Here is a 27,628-nt window from a genome sequence, read left to right as displayed (position 1 = left end):
TAAAGAAATCATCCAGCTTTCATATCTGGTAAAAATTCCGAACTGCAGTTACAACATAAACAGTAGCACGCAGCAAATCAAACTGAAATACATACTGTGTTCAGACTCCAGGTTGGCTTTAATGGCAGACTGTCTTCAAGTACAGCAAGTATTTCTGCTCTGACCACTGCTGCATTTATAGAGAAATTGTTTTCTACTTCTCTGTATGTTAACATAAAACAACTTTTAAAAACTGTATGACAGAAACCTGTTTGATTATCTAACCTTAGGCAACTGTAGTTGCATTTAGTCAAAAACCACACAGCAGTCTGTCTTGTCTAGAAAGACCTCAACAGTAAATGGAAGAGCTTATCACTGCTTGACATGGGTCAGCAAGTAACTTCAGGTTAAAAAAAAAAGAAAACCAAAACCAAACCAAATCACACATTCCCCCCTTTAATTTACTCCCTTTTCAGTTGTACATTTAATTACAGTAATAAGTGCTTCTTAGACTGCATCTCCAAAGCATAAGCCATTTTTTATCTCCTAACTGACCTGTAAAACTGTTCTGAAAAATCCAAACTGAGAATTTACTTTCAAGTAAAACTTAATGAAGTTTCATAAAACCTTTCCTTTACAGAGTCAGAAAATAAAATTTCCTCCTGGCTGGCACTCGTGTGAAGTACACTTGCAGCCAAAGGGTATAAATTTTACCTCCAACTAAAGGGTTCAAAAAGTCCCTTTTATCTGTAGGATCTAGGCCTCAGTGCATTATTTCAAAACCCTAAAACCCCCTTCTCCTCCACCCCCCAGTCTTCAAGTAGGGAAAGTTAAAGTGAGAAAGCAAGCAAAGGACCTTGAAGAAATTGAGAGGCTAAAGTAACACAAAAAGAAATTCTCTGACCAGTTCAAGCAGTTCATTACTCAATGCACATATACTTGCAGCAGTCTGATTTACCTTTACATTATGGATACAGAAATGAAGTCCAGTGCAAGAGAGCATTTGAGGTTTCTGTAGTCTTGTGCAGCCCTACCCTAGAGTCAGCACTATACAGAACTAGCTAAAGTTGAAAGTTAAGACTTTTCAAACAAACACTATTAAAAAAGGAGCCAAAGGTTCTGTGACAACATGCAGAATTGGACTAACTCATGCTGCCTCAGGGCACTGCATGCACACAAGCTGGGACAACCTCTCCATGCACACCCATGCCTAGTGCAGGTTAGCTGGTTGGTGTGAAGAACTGAATCTAAGGTCATGCTCTAAAAACACACCACAAATTGCCTTTTAGCCTTCCAGGAACTTACATGACTTTCACTTCATACAGATTGATCAATCTTAACATTTTTACTGTTTAACACAAAGCTGAACCAATGGGCTTGAGAAAAGAAAGCTTCTCAAATCAATCATATATACATCTACTTTATAGCTATCTGCCTAGCTCCTCCCAAAGTTAGCCTGAAAAACAGTAAAATCTACACAAAGTTTTATTGCAATCATACAAGGGATACATCATGGGTCAAATACAACAAATACTATGATGCAATTTTACATTTATTAAACTACAGTTCAAAGCACAAATTTACACATTCTAAATACACTAAAACATCTAATGAAGTCACACTGGTCTCCCACTGACATTTGATATATCTGGGCGAAAGACAATAACTTTACAAGACTTTTCTAACAGGAATCCTTAGTATAAAAACTGTGTACTTGTATGTAAACTGTTGAAGAACCCAAGTGATGGGTTTCCATCTCCACTAAGTCATCCATTTTGTTGCATATTTAACGCTCAGGGGTTGAATGAACTTGATTTTAAATTTGGACACCATTATCTAACCCTCCCCCCCTCCCACTGAATTGTAGCTGTAGCTTGTTTTGCCTGGTCCCCATTACTATTAATATGTTTTCAAGTTTTGAAGAGAATGAATTGAATTGAAGATTGTTCCATTTCTTCCAGATTGGAATGTTGACCAGACAAACTACAGACTTGCAACTGCAGGTCTAAATGAAGCGTTAATGCCTGTTTAAGCTGCAGTGGAAAAGCGTTCTTCCGGGCTCAGCTGAATGCACGAAGGCACAAAGAAGAAGTTCTTCATCAATGTGTCTGAAGCAATTCCAGCATCTTGCATCTCATCCCTGCAGCAGAAAAGGTCAAGAGATGTACCAGCAGGTTTTCCGGTTCAATTTCCCTTCAGAAAGCAGCCGCCACGCAGTGTGTGCAGCCAACTGCCCCCGCATGCTTGGCCCTGGCTCAGCAGAAGGGAGCCCAGCTGTGCCAGTGCCTGGCACTCAGAAATGCTGCCACTCGCCAGGGTGGGAGCACAGGGCCCTGCCTGAGCACAGGAATGGGGTACCACACTCCCCCATCACCACAAGAGCATCACTCCCCTTCCTGCCCACGGTGGTGACAACACTGCACACAAGCTGTGGATATGTGTATTAGGAAAGCTCAAAGGTTGATGTTAAACAGCTTTTGTTAAGCCAGTACAAGACTTTACGACTGCCACTGAACTCACAGGTAAGATCGGTCAGGTATTCTGCTTTCCTTTGTCAGCCCTAAAGCAAAGTAGGCATTTTATCACAGAGCTCAGTTTAGTCTCAGCAGTCAAAACAACAGAGACAAAAAAAAATCCACAAACTAAAAAGGCACATTCTTGCACTCAGCATTTCCCTGTATTTGCCGCTGAATGTAATTTGTAAGTGTACACTCCTGAAGGAAGCAAAAGCAACCTTGCCACTACCAAGACAGTTTCCTTACCAGTCACTGAAAGACATCATGTAGTAAATCAGTGGCCTCTGATAGTCGTTAAAGGCGGACTGTTCACCCAAGGTACCAGAACCCATATTGTCAAAGATCAGCCAATCTCCCACGCTCAACTCAGGAAGAAGACAGTTTTCCACAATTTGATCAAGCTCATCACAGGATGGACCCCAAAGGCTGCTTGCAAACAGAGGCTCATCTTCCTTGTATTTCTATATGGAAATGATTGAGGCAATTCAGGCTTCAGTTTATTGAACAAGAATTTTCAAATATACAGAAGGTTAATTTAATAAATAATATGCAATTATATATGTATGAAGTGTTAAATATATATTCAATAGACAAGGATAGAAAGGACTACCTCTGAAGAATATAGAAGGACTCACCTTGTGAACCTCTGGGATAGTATTCAGTTTCTCAGACAATTTACTTGCAAAAGAACCATAAACACCATCATTTATGTAATATGTAAATACTGGTTCATCATCATTCCTGGTTTGCTCCACTGGAAGTAAAAAAAGAACTTGTCTTGCATGCATGTTTTGTCATAAGTAGTCCTTCTGCAATCTAACTTAAGTCAGCTGCTTTCTCCTGACAAGGGGGTTCCATATATACTAGAATAGGAGAATTACAAGCAGAGTAATCTGTATGAGACCAGATTATAAATTCAGTTATAACATTGAGAGGCTTAATACAATTAATACTTTTAGTAATAACCACTGCTAAGAATATAAATCCAGAGAATCAGGGAAGTAGCTTGCTTTGTGACATGATTTTTTATGTTCTAATACAGAACCTTCTAACACACCATCTGTGATGCACCCAATACAGGTTTAACCTAGTAAGGATACAAGAAGTGCCACATAAAAGTACCAGTGAGACACACAGATAACATATGGTCAGAATCCAGAAGGCATATTACAGTGTAAGAATTAGGGGATGCACTAAACATATAAACAAACTAGTCAATCCCAACTAATAGTGGGCAGTTACCTGTGCTGAGTCATAACACAGAAAACAAATCCAACCCTTACCTCCAGAAGGAAGAAGTTTATCATACCCAACAGTCTTCTTTGCAATGACATTCACTGCCAGTGTAAATGCAGATGAAACATAATAACATCCAGGCTCTGCAATCACATTAACACCAGATTCCTTAGGAAAGTAGACATCCAGCAATGGCCTGATGACATGATTAACCTAGGAAATTGAAGTCAGAGGTAAGGCCAAAGAACTCAGCTTACAGATGTATCACACACATACTTCCAGTCAGCAACAAGTCTAGTCAGCACACCAAATGCTTACTCTGCCCCTCCAATCTCTGAGAAATGCCTTTACCAGAGGTAAACAATTTATTAAGAAAACATGTAAGAAAACTGGTCATTCTGCTAAACACTGAAGATTGAGAACCATGAGTCTGAGTACTACACAGTCTCTTTTCACAACTGAAGCTCAAGCTGTGGTACTTACAAGTGCACCAGTAACTTCAATGCCCATCCAGCACATCAGATAATGTAAAATTACATATGAACCCACAAGAATGGGTAAAGGACCTTTTCATAATCAGTTCTGAATAGTATCATATTAGAAACAGAATTATTTAATACTAATGCTCATATATTAGGACAGATATGTCAAGATTAACAAATTTATTTTGGATCCGTGAACAGAACCATTAGAATTGAGAGAAAAGCCCTGATTGCTGTAAGCAACACCTCATTTTCATTGTGCTGAATTCATGGAGCCTGTGTTTAAGACAACATACCAGTGTAAACTGGGTATCCTGTTCTACATGCCACTTCATACTAAAGGTGGCATTTAGGCCAAATCAGAGGCCAGCCAAATCAAGACCTTTAGCTTTCTGTTCCAAAGCAAAATACTGGAAATTTTCATCCAGTAGCAACAGGGTTAATGATCCAAAGCATGCTAAGGCACTCTGTCCAAAACCATGCAAGAGTCACTAGCTGGACAATAGTCAAGAAAAACCTTGAAGTATTATTGCTGAGGCTGCTTCAGATAGCAATTTAATCTCTAACACACTTAAATGAGCATTCACCCCGGATGAACAGGGTTAAAAAGAAGTCATGATCACCTCCAAGAAGGGATTACACTATCCATGATCAAGAATACAAACCCAACTAGCAACATCTTGAGTTACAGTCTAACATGGAACTTAACCATGTTTCAGCTATCAATTCAAGCTACAGTTTGAAGGTTAAACACTCAATATCTTCAAAAGTAAGAGTTTCAATTTCCAACACATTGCATACCTCTTCCAGCTGAAGTTCTGAACCTGTGAAGCCCCCACCAATATCCAACATGTTCATCTTAAAGCCAAATTCTTCCTAAAACGCATAGGCAGAATGTAAGTACGCAAACAACAGTAAATGCAAAAAGATTTTGTTGCTCCTTACTGTGGTTGTTTTCTGTGTATTTAAGCTTTTGAAACTATTTAGTTGAGTTCATCTAATGAGGGAGTAAGGGCATAGTACAGCTCAAATAAATCTAGAAGCAAAGCACTGGGATGTCAATAGAGGCTGGTTATACAATTCTCTGCAAGCCCCACAGCAATATCAACTCCCATCTTGTGGCTTTTGTTATATTCAGACAGTATTTGCTGAACAGGTGGTGTATTCTGACAAAACAATTTTAGGATTTCACAAATTTTGTGACAAGACCACTGCAACAAATTTGCACAAAGATCAGTGAGATCCTCAGTTTTATTGCCCCCACACGTTACCAGCCACAGCTAAGGCACTGCAGTAATAAGAGTAAAAAGACTTGCAGTCTTCTCTGTTTAGTTTACAAACTCCTCATACCACAATAAATGCCAGCATACAATTGTTCAATTTCAATGTAACCTAAAAGCATCAGTTGTGTATTTACAGGACTGAGATTTGAATATCAAAAAGGCTTGACCCAAAGTGGGAAACTAATTTAAACAGCATGTAAGGCTACTGCCTGTCAGTGGGACAGTATTCATTACCATAATTAGGACAAAGTTGGTTTTACTTCTATCACACATGACAAAGCAGTATTTAGTCCCTTACTAAAAGTTCAATTTCCAAGGATTTCTTTTGGAAAGAATGTAGTTGGTTTGTTAATATAATCAGAATAGAATGGCTCCTCTACTGTAGCAATTGCTTGTGAGTATAGATGTACTTACAGCCATGTCAAACACACACCGAGCATCAGACAAAGCATGAATGTATGTTTGCAGATCCTTGCAAGAGCCTGAAACATGAAATCTGAAAGAAATAAAAACACAGTAAATACACTGAACCATGCAGCTTTCAGACCAAGCAAATAATTTCATCATATAAAACAGCAACAGAAGCAATTCATTCCCAAGTGCCCCAAAACAAGATTAAATGATAATATACAGCAACTGTGCAAAGAAACTCTGACCACCACTGCCTGCTATTGAATTTGTACTTGAGAATTCTCTTCCTCTTAATCCTAAGAATGTTCCACAATATTCTTATCTTTGAGAAACAACAGATTTACTGAATTTTTCAGTCTTCACTATCAAAGTAGCTGAAAGCTGTTTTTCAGTAGCGCCAAAGCTGCAGAGAAGTACTGATGCCTACCACAAGCACCTGAATCCCCTCTTGTTCCTTGTTCAAGAGATTCAAGTACTGCCCTATGCACTTAGTCACTGAGGTGCTAGAACAAAGTGCCAGCATTCCCATGGGATTCCTCAAGAGGCATATGGCCCACTGCTTCTAGACAGACCATACACACACCCGAGACACAGTGTTCTCTACTCTAAGTCTACTCCTTTAAAGAATGCCATTCTGAGGCAAAGGTCACTTTTCAAACTTACTTGCATGAATCCATGTGTGGATTTAAAAATTATTTTAAAAAAATGCACAAGAGGCAAATGGTTTTTATAAAAGTTGGTTAAGACACTATATGAAGAAGAATGTTTTTTTCAGTAGTATCTATTTTTTAAGACATTTGCAGTTTATGCTTTAACATCCATTTCAAACAGATACACAACAAAACATTTGCGGTTTAAATCATCAAAATCTGGCTTAACAATTTTTTATTGTCTTGATGACCCATTTATTTGTTTGGTTGCTTTCCTAAAACAGTTATGAGCATGTGATAGATTTGTAGCTGAAGGTAGACAGAGCAGACTTGTGCGTGCATTTTTCTCAGATTCAGTAAAATATCCATCAAGCTTCCAATTAAAATACCACAGATTTGTAAGAATTTGGAACTCTAGGATTCATTCCTGCCACCTGCAAGCCAACAATTTATCTGAGTATTTTGTCTTGAGATGATCAAAGGGTGATATAGAACCTTAACTCTTACAAAATCTGACCCCATGTTCATCTTGTTCAAACTATCCAACCTATTCCATGCTGTACTAGCACTTCTGTTATGATGTTTATTGGTGGAAAAATACAAATCAAGTTACCATAGAAGCTCAAGAGTACAGTTAGAGAATAAGAGAGGCTTCTAAACTTAGTTTTCATGCTGACAGAAGGAATTTATGATACTTAATTTCCTGTTGTTTTGATCCCTGTAATAGTTACTTTGTTTCATACTAGTTTGTGCTTGCAAGCAAAAGCTCACAATTCTAAATTAATATGATATTGTTTGTCTGGGGTTTTTGTTGATTTTTTAAAAAACCCTGTAAAATAGTGTCACCAGGGAAAAATCCTTTTCTCTTTTACATGTTAAGTACCTCACACAAATATCTATTCAGCCAGCAGAGGACAATGAAGTTACTCACTTGACACCAACTATTTGGACTCCCAGCTCCTTAGCACATTCCATAAGGTGCCTACAGTTCTTCAGGGTGGTGCCAAACTTCATATTCATCTCCTCACCAGCAGTAATGTCTTCTGTGGCAATGTGCAGTAAGAGCCTAAGAGAAGGGGAAGATGATTGGGGCAGTTGGTTTACATCATCAGCACATGTGAAGCCTGAAGATTGTCAGAAGTGTGTTGATTATGTTGTCAGTACTCCAGCTCCATCGATGGATGAATCAAGGCAACCTAATAATAACAATCCTGTACAGAGAAAAAACTAGCAATTAGGGGCTAAAACATGGAGCCAACAAGGACAAGGGATTTCGAAATGCAGCAACTAAGACTCTTGCAGCAGCAAGAGTCTGTTGAGTGCTGTAATAAAAAATAATGTTACCTTCTAATAAAGCATAGTTCCTCAAAAAATCAGTAAGACTAATATGATTTTTCCCATCTCTGTACCCCTCCCCAGCCCAGAGGTTCCCCTTCAGCCAGACATGTATCAGATTTAGTTAAACTCAGCATCCAGGCTGAAAGCACACCGTGGCGATATCACATAACCTCCCCTTTTGGCTGAGCACATGGACTCAGGATGAGGGGGTAGGGTGGTCAGTCCATCCCCTGCCCCTTCTTCCAGGACACTGTGGAGCACAGAGGCAGCAGGCACCATTTATTACATTCTTATGCAGTGGAACACCTTCCTCTGTCTGGTCAAAGCCTCATTTTGGGTAGGTTTGGCAAACTGCAGTGCCAATGCTGACCTTTCTCTATGTTAAAGTAACACTTGAGGGGCAAAGGCATGGTCACATCCAAACCTCTAGAGACATACCCCCAAACCTCCCAAATTCAAACTGCTGTCCACTGAGAAAGCCACACCCTCCCCCCCATAAGATCAAGTAATTATTCATCCACTAAACTAAACAGAGGTGGTGTCATGACATACGTGCAGACTGGGCAGAGCACATTGCAGCTAACCAGGATGAGGAGTGTAAATGAGTGAAAAAAACTCTACACACAGAGTGAAACAGCTCTTTATAAGACAAGCACCAAACAGAACTCAGCCTGGCCACTACAGTTGGCCTAACATCTACCATGACTTCTACAAGTACTTTCCAAATGTTTCCTGGTGTGTTTAACATGCATTTTGTAAAGAGCAAAAGGTCCTGAGTTCTCAAACAGGTTGCCCTGCAATCCTTGTTAATTTGTACCATTTCATCTTGAGAAACTCACGAGCATTTCCTTTCCTGCTTCTCACTAGCACAGAAAACTGTGTTCAAAAAATCTGTAGTCAAACAATATTCTGTGAAGCATTTGGAAAAATGTGCTAACTGAAGCAAAAAATTGTTACAAGTCAAACTCTTTAAAATGTAATAGAAAAATTCAAATCCATACTATGATTTGTAACCTCATATTAAGATTAGTTAAAACCTCTCCTTAAGACATCCAACATTAAATTGACAAATTGTTATAGCAGCATTTTAAGTGAATCAAGGTATTTTCAAGCAAAACCCACTAAATCTGACTTCTAGAAATCTAAGAAGTTGTTAGAATCATGGAAATAAATCAACATAAAAACTAACAAAACTCTAAAGCCACCAGTGAATAACTGGTAAAACACTAATGGTTTAACAGTCAGCTTTAGCATTGCCAAGGCTTTCGAATCCACTAAGTATACCAGGGCCAGCGGTTACAGAAAGTTTACCTATCATGCATAACATTTTTGAACAGAAATTTCTCTCCAGTATGCAAAGCACAAACAGACTTCCATGAGGATGAAGTGTAATCACCAGCAACAGCAATATTAAATCTTGTAGTCTTGAACAAAGAAAAAAACTCTCTCAAATACCACCACCCCCCAAAAAAACCACCAAAACAAGTCACAGTTTTGGGAGATGACACAATACTTTAATCATGACTGTTCAGAACCAAGGAATTTGTTAAGGATATCAGGAATTCAGTTTCTCCAATGACAGTTATGGAAAGCTATATCTTCAATCACTGCAAAGCACTATAACATTCACTTCACTCTGGCTCCATATTTCTTAAAGGCATGGCCCAAAGTTAAAGCATTCATATGTGAGGGATGTGATGTGAAATGACAGGAGTGCCTGTCAGTCCAAAAGACCATTATACATTACTAGCAATAAAGTTGCCATATTTAACAGCCAGATTATCAGCTTTGACCACTATTCTACAGAGAGCAGCTGAGCTAATACCAAAGTGACTGAAAAAATTTCTCCCTGTTTTAATTATGTGGAAATGCCTGTAGGTATATTTAATAGACCTGCAGAGTGTGCCCAAACCCCAGGTGGGATCCAATGCACATGGTCATTTGCTGGTAGCTCAGCCCTGACTTCAGCCAGAGCCACTAATATCCAAATACAACTCCCTGGAACATAACACTGAAGGCAAAACAGAGCAGGAGGAAGATGTTATTTGCAGATGATGAAATAATAGACTTCTGAACTTTAATCCCTGAAACCTTTACATGAAGATTGCCCTAAAAAAAAAAAAAAAATCACTTTCTCCCAAGATCTTTCCCAAACCAAGGGCCATTGTATTAGAAGCCAAGACTCAGTAGGAAGAGATGCAAAAAAGCTATTTTCGAAGGAGACAGAAGAAGAACAGATACAAGTGATTTGTACTAAAGAAGCCATGAACTTTGCTTGCAACTCAAACCACCCAGTATACAGGCAAAAAGTTTCCCTACATTAAAAGCAAAACCAAGATTTTGACACTTACTTGGCATTTGGATGGTTACGTGCAATTTTCTTCAGCTCAATGTCATTGTCACAAGTCATGATGTTTATCCCAGCTTTCGCTGCATACTTGATCTGAGAGGCTTGCTTGCAAGGGTTTGTGTAGATGATGTTTTCAGGAGAAATGCCCAGGTCTTGTACCAATGCCATTTCAGACTGAAAAGCAGGAGCATACCAGAGTTTGACAAAGTGCATGGCACCATCTTTCCTGAATTTTTATTAGATGTGCTCCTCTACCACACTAAAGTGAAAACTATCTACTGCTTCTAGGGCAGAAGTACAGATTTTTAATAGCGAGTCACAAATGAATTCACAGTTCAAATGTTATTTATAATCATGGCACCTGGCACCGAAGAGATGAATTTACACCAGCAGACATATGAAAGAAAATAAGGCACACAGGCAAGAAAAACTTACTTTACTGGAACATGCAAAACCAACACCAAGGGTTCCCAGAATTTCGAGTACACCTGGAGTAGAATTGCATTTTACAGGATAAAATGGCTTTATTGGTGCCATCACGTTCTGCCATTGCATGTTATTCCTTACAAGCTTTCCAAGATCTCCAACATAAAATGCCTTTTTTCCAGTCTGCAAAAGGAAGAATAGGAAAATAAAATGTCTGAAATTGTAGGTTTGCTGTCAAGACAAACAACCCCAAGTCTTAAAGAACTATGTACCTTTTTTTACCCTGCTCTTAACTTTTAGATTTGACCTTGAATAATGTTTTTCTGTTCAACTAGCAATATGAACTAGTTTTAAAAAAACAAAGGGAATACCTACCACTTCAGAGATATTATGAATGCTATTGACAATATTCTGAGATTCCTGAATAAAAGAATCTACTTAAATGCCAAATGCTGATTTTATAAAAAACACAGATTAAGTTACACACTTTTTTCAACTTTTTATTTTCAGAAGTCTGCAGCTATTTATAGGAAGAAGATCCATTGGGATGAAAGCTTCCACAGTCTCAATGAATTATTTTATTATAAATGGAATAAAATCTGATGCACTAACATTATTTTAACATCTAATAGCTTGTTTTACTGAAAATTTGTTTGATGGTATTTTAGTTCAGGAAGTCAAGTTTGAGACTGTTCTCCACATCTTGTGAAGAATGAAGTTCAAAAGGAATTTTAAGAACTAGACTTCACGTTAAAGGTGACAATCAAGTACATAATCTTTAAGAAAATGCACAGACTTTTCTGGAATGTTAAGTTCTGCACATCTATTACAATATAGTCTTTCTCACTATTGAGTCATGATGCAGGTGTAGTGGATCCAACTGCAAACAGATCATTCCAGATTTGCCCATAATGTGCACTCTGCAAAAGTACTGTAGGTGAATGCCCTACTGTAAATCAATCAAAGACCATCACAAAACACATGATGGATCTGAATCAAGACTGTACATCAAATGTTAATTCTAGCACTTGACTTTTGCAGATATGAAACTCTACATGTTGTGGCTTATTTTATACAAAGTCTTTATTTCTGTTTAAAAAACACAAATAGAAATTCCATCGGGTGGAAGCATACTGACCCCCTGTACGGGTCACCAGCAGGATTGGGATCTGGAGCTTTAGATCCATGGCACAGGCCTCTACCCCTTGAGCTAAAGGAGTAAATGAAAGCAGCAGGAGGCAGCTATCCTCTGTGAGCCAGTCAGTGGTTGGAGACATGACATGTTGCCAGTAGTTTACCTATTTATTTGCTAGACAGAAAAAGAATATTAGGAATCAGGATTTGGGAATCCTACACCTGAGTTCAGAAGGCCATGGAATTTAGCTATTTGATGTACTAAGGCTGACCACTTGCACATGAATATTAGTTCTGATAAACCAAGGGAAAAGTGAGCAACTCACAGGTATGGCATATGAAGAACACAGGATTTGCTTAATGAAACATTTTTAAAGTTTGCTCTTTCTACAATTTTGTCTACAGAACAAAAGCTACATCTTCCTGCCTCCTAAGAAATGAGTGAAGCCTTATGCAAAAAATGACTACTGTATACACAGAATTATTCAACTTTCTTTCCAGTTGGCAGCTGAACTTCAGTAGCTTTTACAGTTTTTCTTGAAAGAGAGAACCTCACAATGTGCTTGTACCAGAGTTTCCACTGGGGAGAGGGTAACAGGAAGATGTATGAATATTAACCATGATGGCCCACAGAAAATTTAAACATGGCTTTAAACAGGCTCAGCATAAACATTTTTCAGAACTCTGCCATATTTTCAAGGAAATAACAACAAAAAGGTTCTAACTGAATATATCCACTTGGATAATTTTAGGTGCTTGATCTAAACCCCATTGCTAATAAAATCTCTTCAAACAGTGAGATGGGAACCTGTATTTAATTATATCAGCCAGACTACTTTCCTGCTAGTCACACTCAGGACAGTAAGAGTTGATGCCCAAATTTCCCCAACAGAATTCTGCCCAAAGCAAGAAAACAGCAAAGCAGCAGAATTAGAAGAGGAAACTACATTATAAATAAGGTGAGTGAGGCTTAGCTGACTGCTTCTCTGTTGCTGTCAGCTCATCAGCTCTAAAATACTTTGACCTAGTTTGAAGACTTAGGGAACTAAATGAAAAGACCTGAAAAGCAAACTTACATGAGTATGTTCATAAATACAGTTGTCAATAACATCTGCAAGAGTTGCTCCTTCATCCAACAGACCAATGGAGTAATTTGCATCCTCAAGAAATCCTTTCATCTCAGCCGTATTCCACAAAGCCGACAGTCATAAACCAAGAAACACAAGGGATGGGCTTCCAAGCCTTAAATCCGGGTCCTTAAATTATGCAACAAACTGTAGAAAGAAGACAAGTGTCAATGGAAAAAGAGGCACAAAGCACACCATGCTGCTGTTTAAAAATCAGCTTTCTACACCTGATGTCCTACAAACAGTAACACACCCTCTACAAAGACCAAAGATGTTTTACTCTGCTCACCCTGCATTTGTCAGAGATATGGATAGAATAATTCTATGGAAGCCAAGAATAAAACAGAAGCTAGGTACTTAAAATCTGACACTAACTTCCAGATACAACTGATGCAAGGCTGTTCTTGAGAAGAATTCCAGACTGTATGCACACTGATCTGCACTGAGTTTATGCAAACTATGAAAATACTGCGAGTGCAGCATAATTGTACAAATGCCTCAGCTCAGTTCTTTTCAAGTAAAGCATCTTAAGCAATGCTAGCATTCAAATGTGCAACTGGAAGACTGCCTGTAACAGAACATTCCTGAATTTGTTATACAAAACTTGTAGCTTATTGATTAAATGTTAGCAGTGATATCTGTACTAATGTTCTAGTTCCTTTGATGCTAATTTATAACCACTGCATTTACACATCGTATTTATTAGACATTTATTTTGTTGTTCTGTTCATAACATTGCCTACAACACTTAAAACTGTTAATTGCAAAACAGAGGTTAATAAAAAGAAGCCACTAGGCTAGAAGTAATTTAAAAAGTGATAACCTTAGCAAGTAGAATTGTTATTAAAATAAAGTAACAGTTACAGTCTAACTTTATTTGCATCTTGCTTCTCCTCAGATCTTCACTGCAAATTAGCTTGGTAGTTAGTAGTTTATACAGTGTTTTCCAAAAGACAATCTAAATCAACAAGGTCAAAACACTGAAAATACTGTTAAATATAGTCTTAGAATGCAGATTGACTAATCTCAAGTAAAAATCAGCAGACAGCAGAAAATTACCAACAGCTGACTATATACCTTCATTTGCTTTACTTGATGAATAGAACAATCTGCAGTTCACATTCCATTAGAGTTGTGGGTGTTGTTTAAAAACAGCTTCTTAGCTTACATCAACCCACTGACCACATTTTTGTTTCAACTGTCATCTTTATGACTAACACAAGATGGATCAAAACCAGCTAGCTAACTAGATTCCTTCTCTAAATGAAGACCTAAGGCTTTTTTAATATCTCAACAGAAGTTGCATAGTACTTGTAAAAAGTGATGGTTGTTTTCTAAAGCCACCTGCACTTAGATTTACAATAGCAGAATTATTTTTCTAATTAAAAGTATTTATAGAAACCACAACCATTACAGCTGAAAGCCAAAAATACTTCATTAAGACTATATAAATTAAGATAATTTTGGCTTCAAATCATCACAGGGCCATGGTATTAACTCAGTCTCATGTTTCATCCACCACCTCCATACAGTAAAAAAAAAAAAAATACACAATTTGCAACATAGGTTTGGTTAATGTTGTCAACAATAGGAACAAAGTTACTTTGCTGTAGTTTAATACTACCACAACTAAGCAGCAGTTGCTCCTGCTTGTCATTATGCCAAATAACGGGAAAGGAGCCAGCAGGGTTTTTTAATATGCTTTCTGCACAACTCAAACATGCCCCCTATGTTTGTTACAAGAGGAATTTACTGCCAGGTGAGCTAAGTCAGTAGCAGCAAGAATATTCAGTTCTGTTCAGAAGCTGAATGATAAAGACAAGTAGAGCAGGTAAGAAATAAGTTGTCTCACACATATATAGTGAGTCCTATGATTAAGGGAATCCTGAAGATCCAAATCACAGAAGAGCAAGATAATTATCACATTGGTGTAAGGATTTAATGAGTTATAAAAACAATGACTAGGTGGTAGACTATAATAACCAGAAAAGTCTTTAGTCAGTCATATCTCAGAATGAGACTAATAGCTAAAACTCCTTAAAAAATACCACCACTGAAGAAGCTTGTGAACTTAGTTTGCCTTAGAATCAGTCCAACAAAGATGAACACTACAGTCATCTTCATAAAATATCCATGGTTTTCAGAGGCAGAGGACCAAAAAGCTGAGTTATCTTCCCCCCCCCCCCAAGAAAGAAATGCTGGCATCAGCTTTTTACTGAAACATTTTAAGGAATTACTGTATATATAAGGGCACTACTTAGCTAGATTTTTAAATTTTGGTCGAGGTTTTTTTTTTCCATGCTACAAGCCACTTCCTACACTCTAAAGCTTGCAGACAGTCAAGAGCCCTTCCACCCCAGATCTACCCTACTGGAAGGTCTCAGCACACCCAGTGGAACCAGGCACAGCCCTGAATGATTCTTACACTCACCAGACACACATAGCTAATTGCTTGTACCTGGTATTTCAAATGAAGCTGCCCAATCTAATTAACTGCACACTTTTCCTCTTTGAGCATGGATGTTCATCTGAGTTACAGTGGAGTAGATTTAAGCTAATTGTTTAGTAGTCTTAAAAGAAAGGCTTTTTTTTCCATAGTTAATGACTGTGGTGTCCACAGCTTTCAGACAGATGGTGTAAAAGTATACTTTCCTTCAAAAGCTGCCCCTTTAATTTTGGGGAGACTCAGGTCAAGTAAAGCATGGGGGGGGAGGACTCTAACACCAACTCCCAAAGCCACCACCAACAAAAAGAACAATTATCTAGTAAGTTAGTTTTGATTAAGATTATTTCCTAAACAAGACTTGTCTCCTGCTCATTCATCAAAAAGCATCTTATGGTCAAGAGGCAGGTACACCAAAAGGAATATATGCCAGTGCAGATTCAATGACAATTGCAACAAACCATAAACAACTGATATATCCTCTCCCAGCATGCTAAACAGTGATTGCCTTTTCTAAGCACATCCAAGACATGGAAGCTTTTCCTTTTAACAAAATTAATCTAGTAGAAAAAAAGCTAATGTTTGACTACTGTCCAATTTCCCCTTTTTGGAATAAATTACATCTCTTCAGTCTTGATAGGAAGAATATTCTACAAAGAAAAAACAAATTCCTAGAAGCGCTGCTACAGCACCACTACAAGACAGTGGCTAGAGAAACAATTCTTTAAGGGGTTAATACCTTACAGTAGGATTTGGGACTCTGCTGTCACCTTATTCTGTCCTGACTAGTTCCCTCCTGAGGAGGGTGAGGAGAATCAGTGATAAAATTTGCAGAAGGAAATCTAAATGATGGTTTAGGACTTTTTTGATGTCTGTAAGATGAGTCAGAACTCATTAGAGCACAGGGCTCACTCCTTGCTGGAAATGCTGACTTACTGCAAGTCATTATTTGACAGACTTGGTGTGGCAACACCACCCATTCTCACACCTGAAATGTTAGTCTGCACAATGCTCCAGGACATATATTTTAAGTCAAACAAAAGCTGTCAAGTGGTATGAGACTTCTACATAGGCATGTAATTGCTTTCTTTGAAGTAAGCATTACATCCTCAGGCTCTTTAACACAATGGCTTCCCAGATGAAGAACTCTAAGATAAAAGTGTACATATTTAAACACTGCAATTACTGCAGACATCTGGAATAAAAGAAAATTAAAATTCTCTGAACAGAGTCTAAACACACGCTTGTCACATGTAAGCATCCGTAACACACAAAATTTTATTTTCTTTACATTGTCCAAACTATGCATTGTTTGGCCTAAGAAAAGAACTTTAAAAACCCCAAACACCTATAGGTTTGGGTCTTTCATTAAAAATTTCCTCTGCAAAAAAAGTCTCTGCAAATGAAATGGGCTCCAAATAATGCCTCTCAACCACATCTTATTAAACAAAAGTATTTATGACCAATAATTATGCTGATGCAAAAATCAAAAAGGGCTAAAAACAAATTATTTTCTCATTCCTTGCAATACTGGGGTAACAGGGGTAACAAATCAAAAAAAGAAATTTTGTCACTGACACGAGCAATTCAGTACAGAACAGGTATAGTAGAGAAGTATATATATTATATATATACTCCCTATACACGAGTCCTCCGCTTTCAGTGCAGGGAATACCTAATTATAATGGAAGTATCTTTTAAAAAAATTCCAAGACACCATTTCACCAACTGTAATTCAGTTATCTGAACACCACCACTAACTAGCTGATGGAAATGCTGAAACAGGTGTCTTTTTTTGCATTACTCAAGTTATCTCTCAGCACAAATCCACTGAAGGCCATAAGTAGGGTACCTGTACAGCTTAGGTCAGTTGCAGCTTCAGAATGCTGTTCTCTCAGCAGCATTCCACACAGTTAAGTGAGCAGTGTAGAAAGAACAATTCTGCTGAAGCAAGCAACTGGGATAGAAACTGAAAAAATAATGGCCCATCCAGCATCTTGTACAGGAACAAAAACCTCCTTCTGCATTCCTCAAGTTTGAATACATTATTCAGACCCAAGAAGGTCACAAAGCTTACAAAAGAATGGTTACTCTGAGTGCACATATGCTTCCGTGGTAGCAGAGCAGCACTTCTCTTTTACAACAGTGCCAGCAGTCACTTCCCTATTCCATCTCCTTACTTGCTCAGTCAGTGTTAGTGTTTGGCCTCCCCACTGCCCCCACAACTCCCAGCCCCCAGCCCTCCTGTTCCCCAGCTGCCACCAGCTCCAGCTACACTAGGTTACTAAGGCTTTCAAAATTAGTATCCTGGACTGTCAATTAGTGAGTCCAGATAGCTACTGCTTCCACTTAGCATAGCCAGGGCTTGCCAATACATCAGACTTCCATCATTTCTGGCCAATCAGATGGGGCAACACATAGAAAAGATTTTAAAGGAGCAAGACTTCAGGCCACAGTTGCTGGACTGCTCAGGGAGTGAGAGCCTGAAGAGCAGACGGAACTAAACCCCCAGTCTTCCCCTACCAGTGTAATACAATGAAAAAGTGAGATGGAGAAAATGATAAAAAGGAAGTGAGTTTAATGGAAATGTAAGTACACCTTCTTCAGACAGAAGATTTTTATTTTAGTTCCACTGGAACATTAACATATAACATTACAGTGATATTTAAAAGCTCACTTGACCTTTTTGCAATTAAATCACTTTGCAAGTTGAACAAGACAAAGTACCAATTAGCTTTTAAACTTGCATCCTAGCTGCATTTGAGGCAATGACCTGTGCTTCAGCACACCAAAACAGGTGCAGATTTCCTGGCAAACACCACTGCTACCTACATCACCACTACATTCAATACTGAATCACTTCTATTTGTGTACAGTACATAATTGCTGAACACGTAATAGATCCAACCTCAAAATAAATACACATTATCTGAACATTCAGCTGCAAATGAAGCAAATCCAGTGGCATTTCCATTCTAGGGCAACTTATACCTTGTATCATTTGTCACAGCACAGGAGTCTACCAGTTAGAGAAGGAATATCTCAAAGAAGGTACCAGAACAGCCTTCATCTCAACAGTAAGAACTTCTGTCACAGCCAAAACTCTCTTCAGTTTTAGAACAGTTTTAGAAATTAAGATGTATTTATAGTACCTTAAGATTGTATACTTTATTCACTCCTTTCTAACAATTCTTCTGCCTTTCCTAGCTTTTTACTACTTTACTTTATTCCTGTTCAAATGCAAAATGTCATGCAAGAGTTCTAGCCACATACAAGAGCAACCCAAAACTTAAACTGAACAGGAGAGGCAATTTTCTCAGCTATTTTGCTTATAAAAACCACACCTTAAACATAACAGTGATATTCAGAAAATTCTCAGTGTTAACTGAATTCACTTGACTGGAGTATTCAACTACAAAGAACCAGATATATGCAGTTAATTCAGTAAATTTCAAACAAAACAAAGAACATAACCTCTGGAGATAGAGCCAAAAGTCAGGATAAACCAAGCTCATCCTGTGCCTCAGCAATTGTGGTATTTTCAAAGAACGAGCTTATCTACATTAAGTACCTTATTAGGATGCATACTAACACAACTGGCATTTGGAATCTTTGTGGTCTTTAAAAAGTACCTGGCTCAGTAAGATGTACTTAACCACTTGCAAGTTCTACATTAAAAAGCATTCCATAATTTATAGGTAGTAAGCCAAACAAAAATGCCTTCAGCTAGAAAAGAAAAAAGTAATACTGTACAAATACTGTATAAAGTCAGCTTGAATGCATTTGTAATATCTAAGACTATTGTTAAAAACCACATAAAACTATTTTAAGTTAACAGAACATGATAACCATATACATTTCAGAGTTTTCTATGCTCCTTAAGATGAGCTAAGTGCATTCATTTGTTTTCCATTATCATGGTCTTGTTTTCCTTTAATACTCATTTGCCACCTCAAAATATAAAGGCATTTATAACTGGTACACATTTTCCATCCAACATTAAATTCCACATTCTACTCTAACCCCACTACAACTATTTGCGGAAATGGATAGTAATTAACAAATAATGGAGACAGGCATTTGGGAAGGCACACCCTTCATGATCAGCCTGAGTTACTGTTTACAATAGCAAATCTTAACTATTTCAGTATAAACTACTCAAACTACACTGCACTTAGCAAGTCATGAGTTGATCTTAACAGTCATGCAGTCCAATTCATGACTTCAGAATTATCACTGAGACTGAAGTTACAGCATTTTATTTCAGGATTTCTGCAGCCAACACCCCTAATTCAGAAAAGTAGCTTTATTTACCAAGTTTACTGCAGAATTTCATCAGATAATTGCACTGAGAAATGTGTTAGGTGAATAAAATGTTTAGTTTAGTCCCTCTCGCCATCCTGAATGAAAGTCCTATGTAATTTTGTTAATCTACATCCAGACCTTGCTTATCAAAAAACAAGCTGTATTTTTGCAAGTGCTTATCCTCCTGCATACAGATGAAGAGAGACTTACATGGACAAGTTAGGAGATGGAACCCTACTATCATCAGCTAGGTTCCCAAGGTGGCTCAGCGTTGAAGTCGAACTGCTCTCTATAAAGCACTTCTCCTAAGCCCTCTGGATAGTTGTAAACTTGATCAGAGATTTTGCCCTGTAGGGAGAAAAATGCACACAAAAATAAATTTCATAGCCAGAACAGAATAAAAGCTTTATCATAGAACATGTAACAAATACCTTTTCAGTAGTGCTTTTAAGGAGGCTTGCAACACCCCACCATGGAAGTTTATAATCACATCAAACACCCAGTTTTCAAGAGTTAATACAAACTCTGAGCCAGAACAAGGCAGATGTACAAAGAACTGCTAAAACACATGAGACTGCTTATTTTACTTATGTTTCACAGTCTGAATGAGAGATTTTCAAAACTAATGGCAAAGATCTCTACATGATCCTATGGTAGGGTAAGTATGCCTTAACACTGGATTACTCTCCCAGAAGTGTTTTTAACCCTGTAACCACTGCGTTCTTCCCCTCCCTACTTCCTTTCTATTTTAGAATTCCCTTGCCACGTTCCTACTCCCTCTGCTGTGAATGAACATGGCATGTGGGTGAAAAAGCTATGTGGGTGAAAAATAGTGCTTTATATAGTGAAACTGAGCACCACACAGACAAATCCAGAAATGAGCAAGACAGTAAAAACAAAGTAACTTATGCTCGTCTTCAGGAATGAGGAAACATTTCAGCTGGCCCTTAAAGGCTATTACACACATCAGCAAAGCAGCATTTTAAAGTACAAGGCTAGCTTACTCAAGGTAAAGCAATCACACAAACAGAACAATGAGCATAAAAGCAGTCAAGGAAACATTTATTAGGCCTGTTGAGAAGTTATTCCTCCTAAAAGCAACAATAATTTTCATGCAATTAAATACACTACCAAATTGGTCACATGTAAACCCAACATACAATAAAGTTTCTACAAAGTCACTGCGATATATGGCATTAAACATAGAACATATCAACCTATTCTAAAAATGAACCATTCCTACTTCCATTATTTAAGTAATACTACATGAGCTGACTACAAAAGCCTGACTTCTGGGAATCACCCCACACAAAAGATCACGGCCCTGTAAGTTAAACTCCTGAAATACACTTTTCACTTAATTCTTGCTATTGGAAAACTAAACAAGTGCACTCCATGAAGTACTGCATAACATACAGAGGTAATGAAACTTGAGGGTAACTGTTTCACAGCAGCTCCCACCGAGCAATCCCTGCAGCTTTACCACATAAATTAGCATTTACTAGCATGCAACATTAAAAACAAACCTCGATGCTTCAAAATTGAGATATTACAGAATTTTGCCAGCTAGAATTAATGCATATGTATTACATATAAGCTTATCCTTTTCTTTCACTAAAGCAAGAAGTTAGTAACATTTAGTTCTGCACACAACAGGAAGGTGTGGCCAACATTTAAAATTAACTGGTAGTCACACTACTTCCTACTGCTCTTCTGATCATACTCAACAATTCATACAAATTTTCCAGTGACAGGAATTAAGTTTACCTTCCTAGCCAAACAAGTCATTAAACACAAGTGCTTCTAGGTAGAGCACACAACCTTAAGTGCAAAACTTAAAATGCAATGCTTCAGCCAAATAACACCTGCAATATTATGCCAATAAATATTCTCCCATGTCCCAGGGAGGAAAGGTCACAGTGAAAATTCCTGTGGAGCAGGAATGAAACCCAACAATTTTCTGTAGCAATAGTTAACTCTGAGTTGTGCCAAGTTCTAACTGTCTTTCAGAACTTCTCCTAAATGATATTTATGTAAAGGATCTCCACAAACATATACAAAATAGTCTGACTGCTCTTTCTGTGCAGCTTTGCCACTTGTAAACATTCAGAGGAAAATGGAACAATTTGAGCTTTTCCAATTGCAGTCACTTTAGTCTATTTTAAGCAGTAGAAAGGGATTTTGCTGTTGAGTGGCAGAGCTGGGCTACCACTAAGTACAAGAGTGTTAGATGTCCATAACCCATATGGGCAAACCCAGTTTTACAAAAATTGCACATGTTATCAACCACAATGAAGCATTCCTTGTTTAAAGGTTTTAAAGTAGGTATAAAAGTATTTTTTGCTAAGCAGTGAGCTTTGAGTTGTGGGAATAGTTAAGCAAGGTAGCTCTGCCTTTTAATATTCAAGTGGCACCTATATGCACGTGTTTGTCTCTCCTCTGTTGGTATACTCTACTAGCAGGTTCCTGAGGTTTGACTACAGCTCAAGCAACAACAGTCACAACTCACCTGAGGACCCAAATCACCCCCCAGCTGTCCACAGCACAGAGCTGTCAGAACACCTGCACCCCTGCAGCAAGCCCTGTAAGTGCCCAGCAGGGCTAGGCTTTTTCCAGTTCACTGGCCCCCCTCACCTCCCTGTGTGTGATAACAGGCCTACAAAACCAGGCATCAATCCATTTTCTTGAAAAAAAAAAAAAAATCCACTGCATCTGTTTCTGAGGAGAGACCCTTCAGTGGCTTGAGCAAAAATATCCATTAACCAAACCCTAAAAATCTAGAATTACAATGACCTTGCACATTTACACCAAGTGACAGACTCCAAGGCACCAACTTACTCTGGTTCCCAGAAAAACCTAGGTATTTTGGAGTTACAGTTAGCATTTTCCAGAGCAGGGAGAGGACACTGTGGCAAGGGGATCCCCGGGGGGGAGCAGGTCCTGAAGGAAGCACAGCTCCCTGAGGAGTTCTCCATGAACCACACTCTTGCTCCTGTGATACGTCAACGGCATCCAGAGCTGAAATCTACCATTATACCTCAATTAGTGCACTACACGATTAAGCCTCGCTTCTAGGAAGGGACAGTCTTAATTCTCTTCCAGAGCACTCTGTCTGCCCTTTAATTTGGAGAGCTGGAATCATTTCCAGCAGCACTGCTGCCATCACACACCTGCAGCAGCCTTCCAGGGAGCAGTGAGAGGCATGAGCTGCGGGTCCAGGGGCCGGCTGCAGTGCTGAAAGGCAGTAATCCTGCCTCTTGCCTCCAGTAAAACTGTGCCCACAGGAGAAACATTCCCACAGCTGCTCACCACCAAACAACACCCTCCCCCTCCCAAAGAGCCTCCTTTTTCTGGGGTTTAACAGCCTTCCCCTGGAGCTCAATGCCCAGCAGGAGGGATGGGGGAGAGCAGGCTGGGGGTCTTGGCCTAGAGGAGGCAGAGAAGGGAGCTCGCCACAGCCAGAGGCACACGGGGAAGGGGCTGCCTTGTCACAGCCATCAGCCACAGCAGCAGCAGCATTGTTCACACGGTGACAGGAAGGAAAGAACTAGACTGGACCAGTCCAGACTGGAACAAACCCCTCCTACCATCACCATTATTCACAACCCCCACCTCCCCCCCAGCACCACTGCCTCCCACGTTTATCCAAGGAAGAATAATGGGCAAGTGCAGTGTCTTCAGAGACAAAAATCCGGCAGCTGGGGAGGGCAGAAGAAGTAGGGCAGGACTACCCCCCAATCCACTCACACACAAGAGACCCAATCACGTATCTGACTAGATGGTAGGCATTTCTACGCTGTTTTATTGGCCTTCACGCCGTGTTTTCATTCAGGGTGGCTACAACCGACTGGGACTACACAATTGTATCCTGGTTAGTCACCAGAGACTGCTGCAGAGGTCTGAAATGCAGTGCTTCTCCTGCCTACAGGCACAAGGCAGCCGTACAGGATTTAGTACCGCAGGGGATGCCTTCAGAAAGGCTCAAAAGATTTAAGCTCACTTTCTTGCCTTTTCACCACAACCAGGTAACCCCCAGCACACACAGGCATCTTCATGGGCTCAGACTGATGACTGGAAAAGATCTGCAGTGCTGTCCAGTACTTAGTCATACCAGCATCCTCTTCAGCCACACCACGACACCGTCCCACTTATGCACACATGAGCCCACTTGCTCACCGTGCCTTCAGCTCCCCTACCACCAGGAACAGACACCTCCACTGATCTCCTACCACTATAACTCTGCTGTCCTCCTACCAAACAGGGAACGGCACTGCAGGCAACACGCACACACTTTGGCTACCCCAACATTCGGGTGCACACACTTTACACACAAGAATTCAGCTGGCAGCTGAACCAGAATCTCTTCTCCATACTTTCCAAAAGCCACTAGTACACCAGTGGCCAAATGGACCAAAATACGTTGGCAGAGACAGCCAAGCCCAGAAGGTTGAGCTCAACCAAGAGACCTCCAAGAGGACCGGAGGCACCAAACCTGCTACTGCTACACTAAGGGTCAAGGGTGCACCCGTTTAATGACCAGAGAACTACTCCCCGGGCAAAGGGAGAGGACTGCTAACGGGAGGGAAGGGTTCCCCTTCCAAATGCCGGATGACCCCACGGCCCGTCAGCGTGAAGGCAGTCCCGGAAAGCGTCACTTGTGCAATGCCCTTACGGCTCGGGCGTTGCTCTGACAGCCGGCGCTGCCGCCCTGCTCCTCGGCGTGGCCCCTGCTGACCATGCCGAGGGGACAGGTGAGGAGGCCTCGTGCAGCTCAGGTGAGGGGAAAAGTGGAGCATGGCAGCGGGAGCCCGGATGGATAATCACGCTCACAGAAGCACAACATGGCCCCTGAGAAGCAGGCGAGGAGACGCCGCGGCCATGCCACCAGCACTTCTGCCTCTGCCCCCGTCAGGCTGCCAACGCTGAAGCCTGTCACACACGGCTGCCCCCGGGGGCTCGGGGGAGCGTACGGCGTGTGGGTCACACGCGTAAAGGGAGCCTGCAGCACCCGCACCGCAGCCCGTGCTGCCAGCCCAGGCTGCTGCCACAGGGCATCGGGCAGTCCCTCGCCCTAAGGGATCCAGGCGAGGACGCCCCTCGGCTCCCACTCCCAGGCAGGGGCGCCCTGCGAGAGGCAGCAGCGCCCGGTGGGCGCGGGTCTCCAGCCGCGGGCACTGCCCCGGCTGCGAGGGGGAAGACACCGTACAGCCCCCCTCCGCAGGAATCCGCCATGTTAGGGCGGCCGCCCCGAGCCCCCGCCGGCCGCGAAGCCGGCGGCCCCGCCGCCCTTCCGCGTCCCGAGGACTGCGGGAGAAGGGGACCGGCGGCACAGCCGCAGCGTTCACCCCGGTGCCCGGCCTCCGCTCCCGCCCCGTCACTGCTCGCACGCAGCGCTGTCCGCCATGTTAGCGCGGCGGCCGTTGACCCTCCGCCCGCCGCCGCCGACACCTCCCGGGTGCGGGGGTCCCGCTGCCCGCCCGCTCGGCCCCCGCACTGCGGCCCCGCACCGCCCGGCGCGCCGGGGGACGGGGGGAGCTCCGGCCCTGACTCATTCCGCCGCTCTCCATCTGCCGCTGCCGGTGGCAGCCGCTCTCGCCCCATGCCGCCGGGCGGAGAAAGGGCAGCGGGAGGAACTGGCCCCATCCCCAAACCTCCCCAGCAGTCACCGCCACAGTACTGCCCGCCGGCTGCCCCTCCGCCCTTTCCGGGCACCACGACCACCGCTGCCCGTCCCTCCCTGCGTTGCCCCGAGCCCCAGGCCCCGGGCAGAGGGAAGCCCCTAACGCTACCACCCGCCGCCGGTGACCACGGACCCTCCGGCCCGGCTCGGAGCTTGGGGTGGGCGTCGCCACTGCTTCCCTCCTCACTCCCACCACCACCCCCCACGGGCGGCGAGAGCCCCAGGACTCCCGCTCCGGTACTCACGTGAGATAACGGCCCGAAAGATTTGGTAAATCGTCTTCTCTTTTTAGGCGGAATTTTTAAAGAGGGATGTGGGAACCTACAGCAGAAATACAGGCGGCGGCAGCGGCGCCTTCCAGGGCCATAGGCTGCGGGGGCGGCCGGCGGGGAAAGCGCAGCGCAGCGCTGGGACCAGAGGGCACAGGCGAAGAGAGACAGAGCCGGAGCGGGCCGGGGGCTGCGGCGAGCAGAGATGAGAGCGCGGCCGATGAGCTGCGAGCGAGCGAGCGGATACACGGGGCGAGAAGAAGGGGCCGTCGCCGGCAGCGCTTTTATAGAGCGGGCGGGGGGCGGGACCCGGGCCGCCGTCACCGCACCGGGGGCGGGATCCGCCGCCTTCCCCCGCCGCGGCGGTCGGGGCGCGCTGGGCCGGGGAAGTGAGGCTTGTGTCCCCGGCGGGGATGGCGTGTCCGCGGCGGGCCGCCCGCCCTGGCTGGCACCGAGAGCGCTGCAGGAGCGGTCTGGTCTTTGGTTAGTTCCTGACACAAGCCAGGGCAGGGACACCGTCAGCATCCCGGGCAGGTGGTTACCATATGTGTCTTCACACGGTATCTGGGATCTGTGCTTCTGTCATGGCTTCCACTAACCCGAGATCTATTCTGTGTCACTACGGCTTTGAGCAGGTGGAAAAAGAACCCAGGGTTCAATGTTCAGCCAGAGGCCTCGTTCACCGAGTTAATAACAGCCTGACAGCTCACCCTGATTCCCTGGGCATTGATAAGCTGCTCATAATGCTCACCAGAGGAAACTAATTACACTGCATAGCTGGCAGCCTCAGTCTCCCAGCAATTTCAGGCCTTCAAGAATCCTGTAAGTAAATACATGAATGGAAGACTTTAGCTGACCCATAGAATTCACACAGAGTTTCACTGAAGCTCTGGGACATCTTCAGCACACCTCAAAGCCTTTAGTTCTCTCTCAACGCCCTTATGAGGGAGCGTTGCTCAGCTGCAAGTAGAAAAGAGCCACCCAGAAATGAGGTGCCTCAGTTAAAAGCCACAAAACTGTTTCATGGTGGAGCTGTGGATGAACCCTGATCTACCAGCCTGGCTCTGCTCTGTCAATTTTACTAAACCTCACAGAACTGCTTTTTGAAAAATTCATCCCAGCACAATTTTTTCCAGATACTAAAATATGTAGGGATGCAGTTCACTGAAACCCACCAAAAGATACACTTGTTCCCAAAAGTACTTCTTCTCAGGGCACATTTATGTTCTTTTTAAAAGGTATGTTAGTACAGTTTGCATTTTTTTTTCCAAAGCAAATTTGGGTTTGTTTAGTTGTATAGCAGAGAGAATTTAGAAAAGGAGTGAATAGATACACACTTGTCATATCTTCAGTAAAAGAATGGGAGTGAGGTTCCACAGCACACAGAGATGGAATTTGTTTATTCTTTTCATCTGTTACCATGTTCTCTTTTGCAAATAATTTTAAAAGAGGAGGAAGTGAACTGAGAAATATATGCAGTCTCATTATCATGTCTCCTTTTTTGTGATAAAAGCACTAGCAGGTTATAGATGAAGTTAGTTAAAGCAAGTACATTGATTAGAAAGTCAGAAAACCTCTTACATACACTTGCAACAAACCCTTGAAGACCAAAATTTACAGTTTACAATGCTGTTTTTTCAGGTGTGTTGTGTATTATACCCTTCATCGGTGACTTACTTGTATTTTGATTTCCCATTCCAGAATGCAAGTGTAGGACGAGGGATTAGATTATATTAAAAAACAAAACAAAAACAACCAACCAACAAACAAAACCAAACCAGAAAAAGCTATAGAGAGACAGGAAGAGAAATTTGGGCAGAGCTTCGTTATGGTACAGTAATTGTGAATTATTAACAGGCAAAGAAAGAAGGAAGGGATAGAGGGGAGTACAAAGGTCATAGTGATGTATACAGAAGAGCAACCAAGAAAACTGTATTCATTAGGAAGGTAGATTTTTCAAAACACATCTTTGGAAGGGATATAAACTAGGAAAAGGACT

The 27,628-nt window shown here is 41.5% G+C and overlaps 1 protein-coding gene across 1 annotated transcript; it reads right to left on the bottom strand.

Moving 5' to 3' along the window:
* Positions 1-99: 99 nt before the first annotated feature.
* On the bottom strand, positions 100-25,884 carry AZIN1 (antizyme inhibitor 1). The gene is made up of 12 exons (XM_036400973.2): positions 25,606-25,884; positions 19,891-20,028; positions 12,882-13,079; positions 10,681-10,854; positions 10,247-10,419; positions 7,489-7,623; positions 5,911-5,992; positions 5,015-5,089; positions 3,779-3,944; positions 3,131-3,249; positions 2,742-2,956; positions 100-2,119 (listed from the first exon to the last, which is right to left on the bottom strand). Exons 3-12 carry the CDS (start codon positions 12,981-12,983, stop codon positions 2,008-2,010), a joined length of 1,353 nt encoding a protein of 450 aa, XP_036256866.1. The 5' UTR covers positions 12,984-13,079; positions 19,891-20,028; positions 25,606-25,884; the 3' UTR covers positions 100-2,007.
* Between the last annotated feature and the right edge of the window lie 1,744 nt (positions 25,885-27,628).

Source organism: Molothrus ater, chromosome 1, assembly GCF_012460135.2.
Source record: "Molothrus ater isolate BHLD 08-10-18 breed brown headed cowbird chromosome 1, BPBGC_Mater_1.1, whole genome shotgun sequence".
NCBI lineage: Eukaryota > Metazoa > Chordata > Aves > Passeriformes > Icteridae > Molothrus > Molothrus ater.
The sequence above is the reverse complement of the archived record's forward strand: the minus strand, read 5'-3'. Positions and strand labels throughout refer to the sequence as shown.